Source organism: Centruroides vittatus, unplaced genomic scaffold (genome assembly GCF_030686945.1).
Source record: "Centruroides vittatus isolate TY-2023 unplaced genomic scaffold, ASM3068694v2 contig_2818, whole genome shotgun sequence".
NCBI classification, from domain to species: Eukaryota; Metazoa; Arthropoda; class Arachnida; order Scorpiones; family Buthidae; genus Centruroides; species Centruroides vittatus.
Window position 1 is genome coordinate 51440 of NW_027121792.1, and position 15251 is coordinate 66690.

At 30.6% G+C, this 15251-nt stretch overlaps 1 protein-coding gene across 3 annotated transcripts in view; it reads right to left on the reverse strand.

Annotated features, from left to right (window-relative positions):
* LOC136972132 (muscle calcium channel subunit alpha-1-like) overlaps window positions 1–15251 on the reverse strand; it is a 220850-nt gene that overhangs the window by 21963 nt on the left and 183636 nt on the right. For all 3 annotated transcript variants that reach the window (XM_067266680.1, XM_067266679.1, XM_067266681.1), the window contains exons 38-39: window positions 14152–14254; window positions 13448–13549 (exon numbers count right to left, since the gene is read on the reverse strand). In XM_067266680.1, coding sequence (XP_067122781.1) covers window positions 13448–13549; window positions 14152–14254 — 205 coding nt within the window. The remainder of the gene's footprint in view (window positions 1–13447; window positions 13550–14151; window positions 14255–15251) is intronic.

Genomic DNA, 15251 nt, shown 5'->3' on the forward strand with positions numbered 1-15251 from the left:
CTCTGTTTTCCTAACTCCTGTTTTGACACAACTTAGGCTTTTTGGTATACATTGCTTGTGTGTGATTTATCATTTTTGCTGAGTTGTCCTTACTCTCTAGGGCCTTCCACACCATGTCTTGGGACACTTATAGATATTGATAAAACATTTTATAAAGTCATTACTTTGTTGTATTCCCAGCTCTTACCATCAGTAGTCTTATAGAGAATATCAAATCTGTGGTAGATCAGTTCCTTCTGAACCCATGTTATTCCTCTTCTAACTCCTCTATTAGAAAAATGTTCTACCACTTTTCTAATCCTGCACTATAAAACTCTTTCAAAAATCTTGGCAACATGGGGTAAAAAATGTGATCCCTCTGTAATTTTCACATTTATTTCTGTTCCCTTTCTTGAATATTGGGACTATGATACTTTTTCCCATTCAGATGGTACTTTCTTCTCTCTCCATGCTGCCTTCATAACCCTTGTTAGCCAATATATTGCCAGGTGACCTGATGCACTGATCATATCTACCGTGACTATCAATTCCCACAGCTTTGTCCATTTTCTTTTTCTTTAACACAGTCTCCATTTCTGTATGTGTTATATCATCCCACTCTCTGTCTCTCCCTCTGTCTGTTCTTCCATTATTACCTCTGCCTGCTTAGGTGTCTTCCATTTTATATTTAATAATTTTTGAAAATACTCTTTCCATCTCTTTCTTATGTCTTCCTCTTGTATGATCAGTTCTCCAATTTCATTTTTGATCATATTTGTCCTAATACTATCTTTTCACCCACTCTTCAGCCATACAATTTTTTCTTATTCCCTCTTGTGGGATCTGCAAGTATCCGTAATGCAGAAACTTGCAGGAGAGTGATAGAGAATTGATTACCACGAGTAACAATCACACCAAGAGCCACTAAAACACTAATTTTATGTACACAATTCTTATATACAATATATTCATAGACTTTACAGGTATTAAGCATATGGCAGCTCACAAAATAGGTATATGAAAAAATCCACCGAATACCAAAAAAATATTCACTTCTCAGGAATGCGAACCAGAGACAAACCTACTAAAAGCCTGTTACCGGTGAGCTTCGCTGAAAATCGTTACAAACGTTTTCGAACTATAAAGTTCTTCTTCAGGTAACTGACGACCGTTAATCGAATGCAATTCGAATAAAATCCTAATGGAATACGATTCCGATTAACGGTCGTCAGTTACCTGAAGAAGAACTTTATAGTTCGAAAACGTTTGTAACGATTTTCAGCGAAGCTCACCGGTAACAGGCTTTTAGTAGGTTTTATTAGTTTAATCCGGTGTAGTAGCGGTTGTCACAGAGACAAACCTTTTCCATCATGATTAATGTTGTATCGTACCAACAGTTCTTTTGATGTTAACAGATTACACAAACAGTTAGACTTACATGTCTTTTCGACACAAAGAAAGAATGGAAATGCTGACCACTGAACCATACACTAGAGCAAGAAACACTTCTCTTCTAGTTCCTTATAAGAATACCGAATTCCGGACCGAACACCCCTTTTATATAGCACCATTGGCACAGAGCTGCCATACAGAATCCACCCAAAATCTCACAAAACAGAACAAAAGATTTTATTTTCAGAAGATGGTGTTACTATCAGGACGTGGTGGAATGGCGAATGGCCTCACTGTTTCTATAAAATGCCACAAATGTCCTATGACAGTAACACAACGTGGCGAGATCATGCCACCACCAAATTAAGCATGTAATTCCATCGACTCAATACACTTGTCTAAGTGTCACAGGTAAGTTCCTTATTTTCAAGCACTTTTTTGAGTATTAACTCGGTGAGACCCCGAGGTCCCAGAATATAAGAAACTTGCTGCCGAATTTCGGATATACCGAGCCGAATGCCAAGCGACTGCTTTACAACAGTTAAGCAGGGAAATGGGGCTATTTTTGTTATTTTGTAAGTTTTCCCATTTGAAAGTAAATATATCTATTGTTATTACTGTTAGTAAACATATTGTTGATAATTAAAATGAACAAAAGAAAAATGTATACATCATGGGTAAAAATACAAATAATAATTTACATCACATACATAGTCAACCGACAAATAAAAAGGGATAATTAATAATATACAAAGGAATCCAAAAACAGAAATATATATATACACATACATACAAAAAAATATATAATATATATATATATATATATATATATTTTTATATATTATGAACAGAGCCCAACAATAAACATATCGACACACACTCATGTCTTCTTGCAATTCTTGGTTCTGCAATACTGACAAACAAAAATTAATTGCACAAAATTCATATGCATAGTCAAATTACTTTCAATTAATGTAGCTCAATTGCATAATAATGTAACTCAACTATAAATGTTGTGAGGATTGACCTTGTTCCATTTAATACATGAGACATTACTGGTTTTTTATTATTGTTATGTTTATTTTTTTTACATTAAACTAACAATAAAGAACCAGTAGTTGTTTTTTTCTGTGTATCAAGTATTAAAAAAAATTCAATCCTCACAACATACTAGTAAGTTATTTGATCTGATACTTTTTGTCTACAAGCTTCTCTGCACAATCTTCTATGGTACATTAATAGAAATAACCATACACACATGTTAGGAGTAGACTGTGCCCCACAGTCACATGAAATTTCTCTGTATCAGCAAAAAATCAATGTCTGGCTTTTAACTGAAATTATTATTGCTATTCTGTCTTTTATGAATCTCATAAATAAGCATGCATAGTTTCAATGAGTTGCTTTAATTCAACAAATAGTTTTCATTTCAACAATTAAAATGTAGATATATATTGGGTTGTTCGGAAAGTAATTTTGTTTCTTTATTACTAGAGGAATTAGATGTATTTTTATCAGCCAATTTAATTTTAAACCACATTTTCATTATATAATTTGACAGCTGATATTTTAAGGCTTATTTGTAAGAAATTTTGTTTGATTCTGTACAATTAGTTTTTTTTTCAGTGACCCATCAAATATGGAAAATCGAAAGCATCATTTTCGGCATATTTTCCTTTTTTATAACTAAAAAATCAAAATGCTGTTCAAATAAGAAAAAAATTGTGGTACATGTTTGGAAAAGATGTGTTGAGAGGAAGACAGTGCCAAAACTGGTTTACAAAATTACATTCTGGCAATTTTAATATCAAAGATACACCATATTCTGGATGGCCATTTGAAGCCAATGAAAACAAAATAAAGGTTCCGATTGAAGCAATATGCCGTATAACAACACGTGAAATCACTACGAGATTAAATCTGTTAAATTGAACCGTTTATTATTACTTAAAACGAATTGGTTTCGTTTCAAAGCTCGATATATGGGTTCCACATGTTATTAAAGGGAGATGCTCTCTATGGTGGGATTTTAAAGAACTTTTTTTTTGAGCTTTTACCAGACAATTTAACAATTGATTCGAAAGTGTACTGCCATCCAGTAAACAAATTGAGTAATATTATCAAACAGAAAAGGCCAGAATTGATCAACAAACAAAGTGTAGTGTTTTACCATGATAATGCCAAATTTCACACAAGTTTGGTAACTGGTCAGAAACTGTTATAGCCAGTGGTGATATTCGAAATATTTAACAAGGGGTTCGCTAGCAGAAAATTTTTCCCTGACAATCACCGACAAATAAAATGGAAGTTTTGAATAGAAATAAATACAATATCTTTTCTTGCAACCGTATATCTAACAATCAGTGGCGTACTTGGAACTTAACGAGCCATGGATGAAGGGCAGGTAACAATAATATTTTAGGGCTGTCGACCTTTTTTTTTTAGGCAGGGGTAATCTTTACTGCGAAGTGGCGTTTATGCCCTTCACGATGAACACGTGTCATCATCTCTCGATATACATTATACTTTATCTTTCGCTGTCCGTAGCCCGACACGTGTTTGACAGCCATCTTGTATTATCTCGCGCGCATGGCATTCTCAGATCTCTCTTATGACTGGATCAAGAACTCTCTTGAATCGATCGCGAATAAACCTCAATTCAAACGGCCGAGAGAGATCGCACCAAGACATACTCCCTGACCTTGCTCACAATCTAGATTGAAATGCTTGGTACGAACAGGGTATAAGGCTCTAGTTTAGTAGTATTACAGAGTATAATACGCATATTTTAATATATTTTAAAAAAAAAAACAAACCCACTGAGAAATGTTCCGTGTGTTTAACAAGGTTCGGGAAACTGAAAATTTTAACAACGGGCTTGGCCAAACCTGTGCAAACCCGCCGAATATCACCACTGGTTATAGCTTAGATGGGATCTGTTATCACACCAACCATATTCGCCAGATCGGGGACACTCAGATTATTACTTGTTTCGGTATATACAAATTTTTTTTAACTGTAAGACATTTACTTGAGATGACAATGTCAAAAATCACTCGGATCAGTTTTTTGTAAACAACGATCAAAATTTTTATGAATGTGAAATCATGCTACTACCAGAAACAATGACAAGAGATATTTGACCAAAATGGTCAATATATAATTCAATAAAATATTTATTTATTATAAGAATATTGCATTTATTTTTCTATGGAAAAAACGAAATTACTTTCCGAACAACCCAATAGATAAAAGATAGTGAATACTTTTCATAGTTATAGGCAAAAACAATCATTTGAAAATATATAATACAGTGGGTGATTGGTTAATGAACATGATCCGTTCCAAGACAGTGTTTGCTACCCAAATTGTTCATTAACCAATTATCAATTTACCATAGATTTTTATGGGAATTTGATTAATTCATTCTAGAGACCCTGAAAAATAAAAAAATTATACTTTGTACTTTCTTACTAGGTTTATTTATATGTAATAATAAAAATATATATATACACAGTCTTGCATTTTTATCAGTCATGTTTTTTTGCATTTGTGAGGGTTAAAGAATCTGTCCAATGTCAATTGCTTTTCTCTTTTCTTCAGGATTTTTTCGAAATAATTAATAGCATTGTTGTTGTAGAGATCCCCGAAGCCAATTATGGAACCTAAAAAGAATGGAGTTTCAAGAACTGTGCTCACCAACAGAAACCAAGCAAGAGATAATAGCTAGAGAATGGGCAGATGATATCTGATGTTGCTAGGTAGTAGGGCTTGAACAGGTCTACAGTAGGCACAATTTTAGATAAGAAACATAATCAAGAAGATTCAAGCAGCTAAAGGAGTAATGAAATCAGTTTCTTTTTTAAATAAAAATTTCAGAAAAGCACTTACAAAAATTCAGAGAACAGAAATCAACTAGTGCACAAAAACATTATGTAAATGTGAGGCCCAGATAAAATTTGAAATTTGGTGTTAAAACTTTAACGAATATCTGATGGGACAGTTAAACTCTTGCCTTTCGAAAATAAAAGCTGATGCAAAACTTAATAAATGTCCACCCAACAGTCTTGTGAAGACTTTACCTTTCTGACAAAGACTTTTTTAACAAAAGGCTGGAATTACAAGTGAGAGTTTTAAAGTTCAGAGGAATACTATCGGGTCGAGCATCGATGTCGACGTCTCCCGAGTTCCAAAATATTTCAAATTGTCACCTGGAGACAAGGGAAAACCAATTGGTATTCACTATTTTACATCACTACTTCTTGTGTTTGTTCTGTGAGGTATTCATTATCCAAACATGTGTTCGTTGTGTGAACATAAAAATCTTTCATGAAAGTGTCCATTATCTGATTTGTTCACAGTCCAAACTGTTCATTAACCGATCACCCATTGTATTTACTTCTATATTCTATTGAGATTTTAATCATCATCCTTTTTTCTTTTTATGAGTGGGATAGATACTCATACAAATTTTTATGCTAATACCATAACTATTGCTGTTCCAACAGAGATTCATATTTTTAACTGACTGTTATTTTACTTTATACTGTAGTATATTTTAACTTTTACAAATTATGTTAACTATTTATGATATATCATTAAACTAGTTATAAGTAAAAATTTATATTTGTAAAGTTAACTTGTCCTTAGTTAATTTTTTTTTTAAAGTATTTGCCTACTTGGGCCTTTTTTTCTAATCAGAACTTATTACACTTGTATTATGGAAGGAAGAAAAACTTCTAGGTTGTTTCCACTTTTCTTTTTGTTACTCCCAAATGCATTTTGAAAATTTTTTGTTCCTCTTCAGTTGATATAAATATTGTGCCAAAAAATTTTACTTTTGTAAGCTAAAATACATAAAACATTACATTTTTAATACAAAAGATATGTCATGATTAGAAAAAAAAAGCTCAAGTAGGCAAAGAATACTTTTAAAATATTTACATGTTTTATTGATTTAAATAAATGAAAAATCTAATTTATTTCTATAGAAATTACTCAAAAAATTTTCATAAATAGACTATGTTGATAATGATTAACAACAATTTTTCAATGTAAATGTTCATTTTATGTGAATATGTACTGAATATATACAGGATGATTCATAAATGTGAAACACCTTATAACTTTTATAAATGTAACTTTCACATTTTCAAACACGATTTACTAATGAGAAGTATAGACACTTGTCATCAGTAAATCATGTATGAAACTCATTCTGAATGGCATTCAAATATTATCTTACTTCCTACAGCAGATAAATCAACTGTACCAATTGTAGAGTTGTAGGAAATTATGAAATTAGTCTAAATATTGATTTAAATCAATCTTATTATTTATAACTAGAACTCACTTGTGCCTGTGACCGGTGTGAAATTAATTAATTCAAGTTAACGAACGTTTTCTGGACGCCTTCCGTGTCCTTCTTTATTATTATTTAAATTTCTAAGAACAATTATGAAACAAGTCAACTTTACATTTATGAGCAGTGCAGAATAGCTTACTTCTGTGACCCAAAGAATAAATGATATGCAGAGAAGTTTCTTTAATGTAAGAAAAGAAAGGAAAAAAAAAGAAAACCATTGCATCCAAATTTAATAAAATATAATTAATTGCTCAAATTGCTATTCTTCAGTACCAATACATAGTTGAGCATAGGAGGCAATTGAATCAAATGTTTTGAATGAACTCTGCAATATTTTTGTTTATGCTGCTGCAAATCTATCTTGCAAATTCTCAATGGTAATTGTAGGAGTCAGAGTTCCTATGTTTAGGTAACCCAAAAAGAAAATGAAAAAGTCCAATGGAGTTAATTCAGCATGATGCCCTTCCACAACCAATTCAGTCATTCATAAAATCACAATATTTGCAATAAAGATGCAACAAGTCTATAACTGCAGTATGGTAATAGTGGGGTCCATCATGCTGGAACCACAACTGTTGGTATTGAGTTAATAGCAAATCTGTCAAGTTGGAAATTGTTACAAAATGATATGCAAATATTGAAATCACTTGAGTTGTCATAAAAAATTGGCCAATTATCACATGGTGGAAAATCTCACACTACACATTAATTTGCCATTGAATTTGATGGGCCACTCCAAAATTTCTTTTAGCCAGAGTGTATTCTCATCTGCCCAATAATGTAAGTAGTGAGTGTTGGCCACTCCATCTGTGGAAAATTGGGCATCATAAGTCCATAATACAGATGACATGAAGTGATACCTTTATGAATCACCCTCTATATACTGTATATACAGGATGAGTCAAAAGTCCCTTGTACTTTTTTAATTCTAAAAGTACTGAAGGTATATTCATTTTGTTAATTTCATTAAGGTTACAATAATTGTAACTCATTGTTAAGTTACAATATAGGTTATAAGTGATCTTGAAAATGATTTTCCAAGTCAACAAAAAGTCCTATCCAATTCTCCATTTGAGGATTGTCTTAGAAATTTATAAGTCAATCCTCAAATCCAAGAAAATTAGAAATTTATAATTTTCAAAATACACCTTAATCCAGTAACAAAAACAAATTTAATAACTGAACTAACGTTTTTGATCTTATTTAAAGATCATCAGCAGATTCTTACGACAAAACAGAAAACAACTTTAAAAATAAAAACAAAACTTTAAATTGTATTACAGTACATATCGCATGTGCAAGGATTAAATATACAAATTAGTTAATATTTAACATAAAATTAAAAATAAATATATGAAAATAGTTAAAATAAAATATCTAAAGAAAATAACTTAAAAATACTGTGAGACTTGCTGATTGGGGAAGGGTGATCAGTTAGATGCAAGTCAAGATGTACAAGGGGTTTATGAAAGTAAGTGGGTGATGGTGTTGGACATACTGACACAAGCACTTTTACAAATGAAATCCGTTTATTTGGATATAAGATGGGAGCTTACAATATCTTTTTGTTGTTGTTTCACTTCAATGAAGTTCAAGAGAATTCTGCTGGTTCCGGCAAAGTTCTAGAGGTGTTGATGGCTCTGGGATTGTGTCGCTAGAAAGTCTAGCAGAAGAACAATAATAGATGACGGCGAGTGAAGACAGGAATGATAGATCTCCAGCAAGGATGATGGCACAAAACTTGAGAGAGAAGTGCAGAGGTCACTTTGAAATATTGTGTGAAGGAAAAATCTGTGCTTTGTCCTTGAAATTCAGGTATTTAAAGGATTTTATCTCCAAATTTCCTACTCCAATTGTTCCTGATTCCATGTTATCATTTCCTGATTGTTCTCATCCCTTGTTTTCAGATGGAAATAAGATTGACCTTTTTTGTGACCAATACAATCTTCAGTATTCAACTTGACACTGTTTCTCAACTCTAATTGGGAGATGTCGCTAAAACTGTGAAACCTGTTACCATATTTTAGACAGTGATGGTTCCCATTTTGACGTTTCAGAATTTTTATTACAAAACATGCTTTTCTTTCATCAAACTGTCCTGTTTTCCCAATTTAATTAATTCCTGTCATCTTTATACAAGCATCAGAGTCAAAGTTCAAATTCTCTGGACTGACATTAACACATGTTAGTATATGCATCAGAGTTCCACTTGTGACTTATTCCCTTTTCTACTTTGAGTAGAAATAAAATGTAATTTTTTTTGTGTGTTTAACAAGAGGTTTGGACTCGTCTGGAACCTCACAATACATACAAAATGAAATTTAGTAATGTGCATTTTATTTATAGAGTAAACATATAACAAAAAGCAGTTAAAATTAATAAAAGTGTAATAATAACAAAGAGATGATAAATAAAACTAGACAACTCCAAACAAAGCACTCAATGCATGCAACAATGATGCTGTGTCTTACCCTTTACAAATTGCTTTATAGATTTTAAGTATTTCCAGATATTTTAGATGAGGAGTTGATGCACAATATATTCAGTAGCATAGCGAACATAACTGGCACCCGGGGCACAACACCTCACTGGTGTCCCCCTACAGAAACACATATAGTTTGTCTTGGAGACCATTTGGGAGCCCCTCTGCGAGTGGTGCCCAGTACATGATACACCCCCTTGCCCCCTCGCTACGCCACTGGATGTATTAGGTGTGCCCTATCAAAAAAGACATCAATATTCTGGTCAGAGGCAAAAGCCTCTAAAGTAGTTGTAGTCAGGCATTTTCTGATTGAGTCTTGATGTAATGTTATAAATGTAGAGATAGAACACATTTTCAAATTGCTCTTTATAAACGAGCATGGAACAGAAAGATTTAAAAATACAAAATTATACACCATTACAAAATAAACATAAGATATGATGGCAATGATTAACAAAAATAAGAGCCTGATCATAAAGCTTGATGCTTCCAACCCTCTACAAATAATCAGATGATGGCAGGAACATCAAAACAGTAGTTAGATACAGCCATGCATTAAAGAATATATATAAAAGCAGCCATAGCCAATCATGATGAGGAATCCAACCATATACACCCTCCTCAATAATGTGAAGGGCCTTCCTAATGGGAAGCATATCCCAGGGATATACACTCTCCCCATTAGAGACAACAGATTCAATAAAAAGCAACTGAACAATCCTTCAACAAGAGACAAAAAAACATGCCACTAACATAAAGATGAGGGAAGTAAAAGCTGCCAAGGCAGTTACAGGTTATCATGTAAAATGATATAGAAGTTGATCCAACAGAAAATTCACAAAAAGGTGTTAAAAAACATTTTAAGAAATGTTTTTATTATCCTGCTAGCGCTTTCGACATATTTATTAATGTCATCTTCAGGCAGAATCATAACAAAATATATTTTCGAACAAACTTTTTAAATCGGAACAAAACAAATTTTAAAAATAAAGCATTAGAATCAAAATACGCGTAACATTGTCTTCAATGGTTAAAGAATTTCAAACCTTTATATGTCAACAGGATAGGTTGATCCTTTGAATATATTGGTGCCATATGTAGATCTCCACATATCTGTCATATTACCTGAAGAAGATGGTTATATATTGTTGAAAGTGCTTGTCCTCATTAATTAAATGTATTTATCAGTAATGCCAACAGACAGTTTTTATGTTTTTCATTTATTTTTGGAAAATGGCATTTCTTGTTGTTTTTATCTCTCTACTTTTATGGAAACTGCAAAGAAATGTTTCTGTTATTGAAGTCTAAAAAATGATGGTGTAGACAACAGGCGCAACTATTGTTTTTTTTTGCTTTGTTGAAGGCATGGAATTGCTCCCAAATGTATCTCACTAAACTGCAAATCATTTCCATGGTGTGTTCATCCTTTGTTGTCTCATGTAGTAAGAAAGCTCTTGGCAAGCCTTATCAGAGACAGAGACAGAGAACAATTGCTGGCTTTGAACAAAATATATACCTTGCACACCTAGCCTTTGTTAAAGATTGAGAACTGAGTACCCTCTATGAACAACTAGATAACTTTGGAAGATAAGATTCATTTTTATCTTTGGCAAACAGAAATGAAGTTAGATAAAAAGTTCCAGTGGCTTTTACAGAAAAAAGGTTGCAAGTGCAGAGCTCTGGTTAATGGCCCCTATTAATTTTACTTTTGTGTAGAAATTAATTTTATATTAATTAAACAGTTTATCATTTTGCTTTATTTTTTAAAATTAAAACTAAACATTATACTATTGTTAGCAAAATAGAAAATAATGCTGTAGTGCATAGACAAGATAAAACATGGCACAGATAAAAAAGGACTAAGGTTTTAATATAAGTAATTACTTTAATCCTTAGCCTTTTATTGCAATAAAGTAAATTTTAAGAGTTTATAGCCTATTAACATTACAATTATCATGTATTATTTGTCAATGAGACTGACTGACTTATCAAAAGTGACTATTAAATTTCTAAATAGAAGCTTTAAATAATTATCTGAAATATATAATAAAGAAAAGTTGATAACTTTTCAGTAAATTTTTCCTTTAAGATAGGTGTATATAATAATATCAATATGTAGATTTATGCACAGAAAACAAATAGAAGTGAAATAAAGAAAAGGTTTGCATATAAGTGTCTTTGATGGTTTTGAAAAAGTCACAATTGTTGATTAATATCTGTGGCATGTAAAGGTTTTTCACATTTTCTACAGATGATGATGATTTCAGACAAAGGAAAAGCTGTTTGATGAGTTTGCAATTGCAATTAAAAATTAACATATAACATGCCATTTCATAAATTGCCCTTGCTTTCAAATTGACTTTTAAACTCAGACAAGCTGCAGGTTATCCATATGAAATTATAGTAAGAGATTATTAAAATATCTGTAAAAGAAAATATAATCAAATATTTAATGTATTAAAGAAGCAGAAAATGACACTAATTCTAATGACATCTGCAGAATCAGTGTATGGCAAACAAGATAATTTGTTAATTAATAGAAATACTTTCTTAAAAGCTAAAATGATTCCATTAAGGAAGAGAGCAGCAGATGAAACTAGATGATAATCTATTACAGATTGAAAGTCACTGAAAAACAAAATACTAAGATACTGAATATTACACAAAGACATTAGTATCATAGACAATGACTTCTTAATTTGTGTAACAGTTATATTTCAGAATGCCTTGCACAATTTTAATTTGCCTGTAATAAAAGTAATCATTAAAAAATGAGATGAAAGATTTATGAGCACTATTACTGTATTTTTGAAGAATGACCAGCAGCCGATCTGTCTGAGAGAGAGACCACGAAATCAGATATTTCCATATTTTAAAAACTAGCATGCTGGTTTAAGTAAGATTATAGATCCCTCTCTAGAGAACACATTAAAAATGACATCTTTCTCTCAAAGCAGATGTTAATTAATGAAAGCTGAGATATTTTACAGCAAGTTTCTTAAATTTAATGTTTATTTTTGCATTTTTGAATCAAATAACAATAAAATACACATAAAACACTCTTGGAATGCCAAAAGTGCTTTTTTATGTCATTAATTTCTTCATTTTTGTTTTCTTTCTAAACATATAATCATAGTTTTGATGTAATGTTGACAGTTTTAGAATAAAAACTTATTCATTTTTACATGACATAACTTTGTTCATTTTTTTAGTCAGGGTAGACAGTCAGTGTAGTGCACATCAACTAACAAATACTATTACTAATGTCAATAAGTCGTTAAATATTTTTTTGTCTTGTAAACAAAAGTTCTCTTCCTGATTTTATGTCAGTCAAATTACAATTTTATTATTTTATTGTACTTAATTAAATGTTAAAGAAAACATTCTTCTAACAACTAGTTTTGTTACATCTGATTAATTTTAAACTGCACTTAAGCTTAAAATATAACTGGCGTGCTGGTCATTGAAAAAATATGATGATAATTCCTATTAAATACAACATTAATAAATTTATACACTTTTAAATCGGCATATACAGTATATAATGCGTTTAAAAATTTAGTTTTTAAAAAATATATTAACTCTTGCATCCTGGCTAAGTTACTTCTACTGAAACATATTTTTATTAATTTCATAATAGTAAGTACAAAAGTAAAAAACTAAATTATGCATTCCAATAGACTATTAATTGATAGTCTTAGTGAAACAAAATGAGAGGGTAAATAGCAGGCTACTTTATGCTGACCTCTGAACTTTGAAAAGAATACACTAGAACCATATTTATATAATTTAAAAATGCATAAATTAAGAAGTCACTGTGTATAACATAACATAACATATAAAGAAAGTATGTCTACTTTATGTTTTTATGTTATGTTATACTGAATATAATAAATAGGACAAATTGTCAATTCACATAAAAAGATTTTGATGAGTTGTAACAAAATCGAATAGAGATTTAAGACATTTAAAATTGAAATAAATGTTATTTTAATTAACAATTATAATATTGAAGGACAAAATAAAATAGTTATGTTCCGATTTCAAATGTTTAATACCCATATTGTTTGTATTACAAATATTTAGCCCTTAAAAGTTTAATTTAAATAATCCCAATTGTTTTAAGAGATTTAGATCCCATGTTAATTACATTACCACTTCTTATGAAATTATCACAAAATGTATCATTAGAGAATTTACCCATTGAGAGACAATTATTCCAACTGTACCTCCTGCAGGTGGCACCACTTGATCTAAAAGTTTTTGACTTGTTCGCTTCCATATCCTTTTTATAACGGCTCTCAATTCTTCATTAGCTTCATCAATATTTCCTATTAAATACAACATTCATAAATTTATATACTTTCAAATCAGCAATATATATATATATATATATAATGTGATTTAAAAACTAATTTTATTCAACTGAATTGGAAATAAAAAGATGAAGGAATGTCAAGTGATTGATTAATTACATTACACAGTGTTTAAAAAACAAACTAATTTTATTTTTAAAATACTTGATTTAAGATATTTATAAAAAGATAAAACTAATGCAATGTTCAAATTTGATTGAAGATTTTTACATCATAAAAATTAAAATTATATTAAATTAAATTTAGAATAATGTTTCATAGTGTAAGGCTTCATTTTTTCCGTTATTTATAAGATAGACCAAACACAAATTTAAACAATATTTTTATGAATAAATTAATAGACATGCACTATTTGTAAATGTATATTTTATAATATTCTGAGAGAAAAATGTATTTTGTGTTATTTACAGCAAAACAATTTAATAAATTTAAAAGGACTATCTATCTACAATTATTTATGACAAAAATATACAAACAATATGAACAGTTTTAACATTTATATTAAATTTTTGATTATATAATTTATTTATTTATTAATATATATTTTATAAAAGCACCTTCTGTCTTAATGCGAAGAGATGTTCTTACTAAAGCAAACAATGTAGCATTAAACATGACGGTTCCATCACTATTTAATGGCATGTTCATAGACACCAGTCTCTAGAAAAGTAATTTTTATTATTCAATTTTATTGAATTAGAAATGCATAAAAATGTTTATAACAATGTAATATATGATATTAACAAAATGCAAATAAAACAATTTAAAAAAAATAATTAAAATTTTGGATCAACTTTTATTCTCTTGTAGAAATATAATTTGACATATTCAATTGATCCAAAAAATAAGAATAGATTCATCAACACATTTGAAGTCAATTAAATTAAAGATTTATTGAAATCATTTAATTTTAAATGCTATAGGTTTTAAAAATATAGTGAAACCTCTCCAGATGACAATTCCTTTAGATGACTACAAGATAAACACAAGTCAGCAGTAAATTTAAAAATAAATTATGTTTTATATCTATGGATTACTCGATTTTTTTTTTGTTTTTAACATTTATACCTATTGAAACTTAATATTTCTTGTACCAATATGTTTCACTTTTCATAATTAATACAATTCGAACATCAGTAACCTTTTAAATACAGCCAGGCAGTTGTAATTTTATATTGGTTAATTTTCAATGTTATTTCCCTGTTTCACTTTTTTTGAACCACCGGTATAGTGCCTTCCAGAGTAAAAAACCTGTGCGTGTAATGCACACTGTAGGGTGTAGGGGGTAGTGAAAATATTTAGCCGGGGCCTCAAAATTGAATTGCACCCAGCGCCTCTCAAGTGCTAAATCCGTCACTGCATGAATAGGTCTTGAATGGCAAAGTCCAAAGAAAATCAGACAGTGGACAGTCTAGAGTGATGACAGAATGAGAAGACAGAGCAATTGTTTGAGCAGCTGAGAGTCAGTCACCATTTAAAGATAACACAATTAACATGTATACAGGTGGTTCAAAAATTCAAGACTATGTTGGAAGTAGTTTGTGATTTACAAAAATGGAAAAGAAATCCAGTACAACTGAATGAAGTTGGACAAAGATTGTGAAACTAACATCTATATGCAATTTCCAGTAAATAACTGTAAAGTTCTAATGTTTTT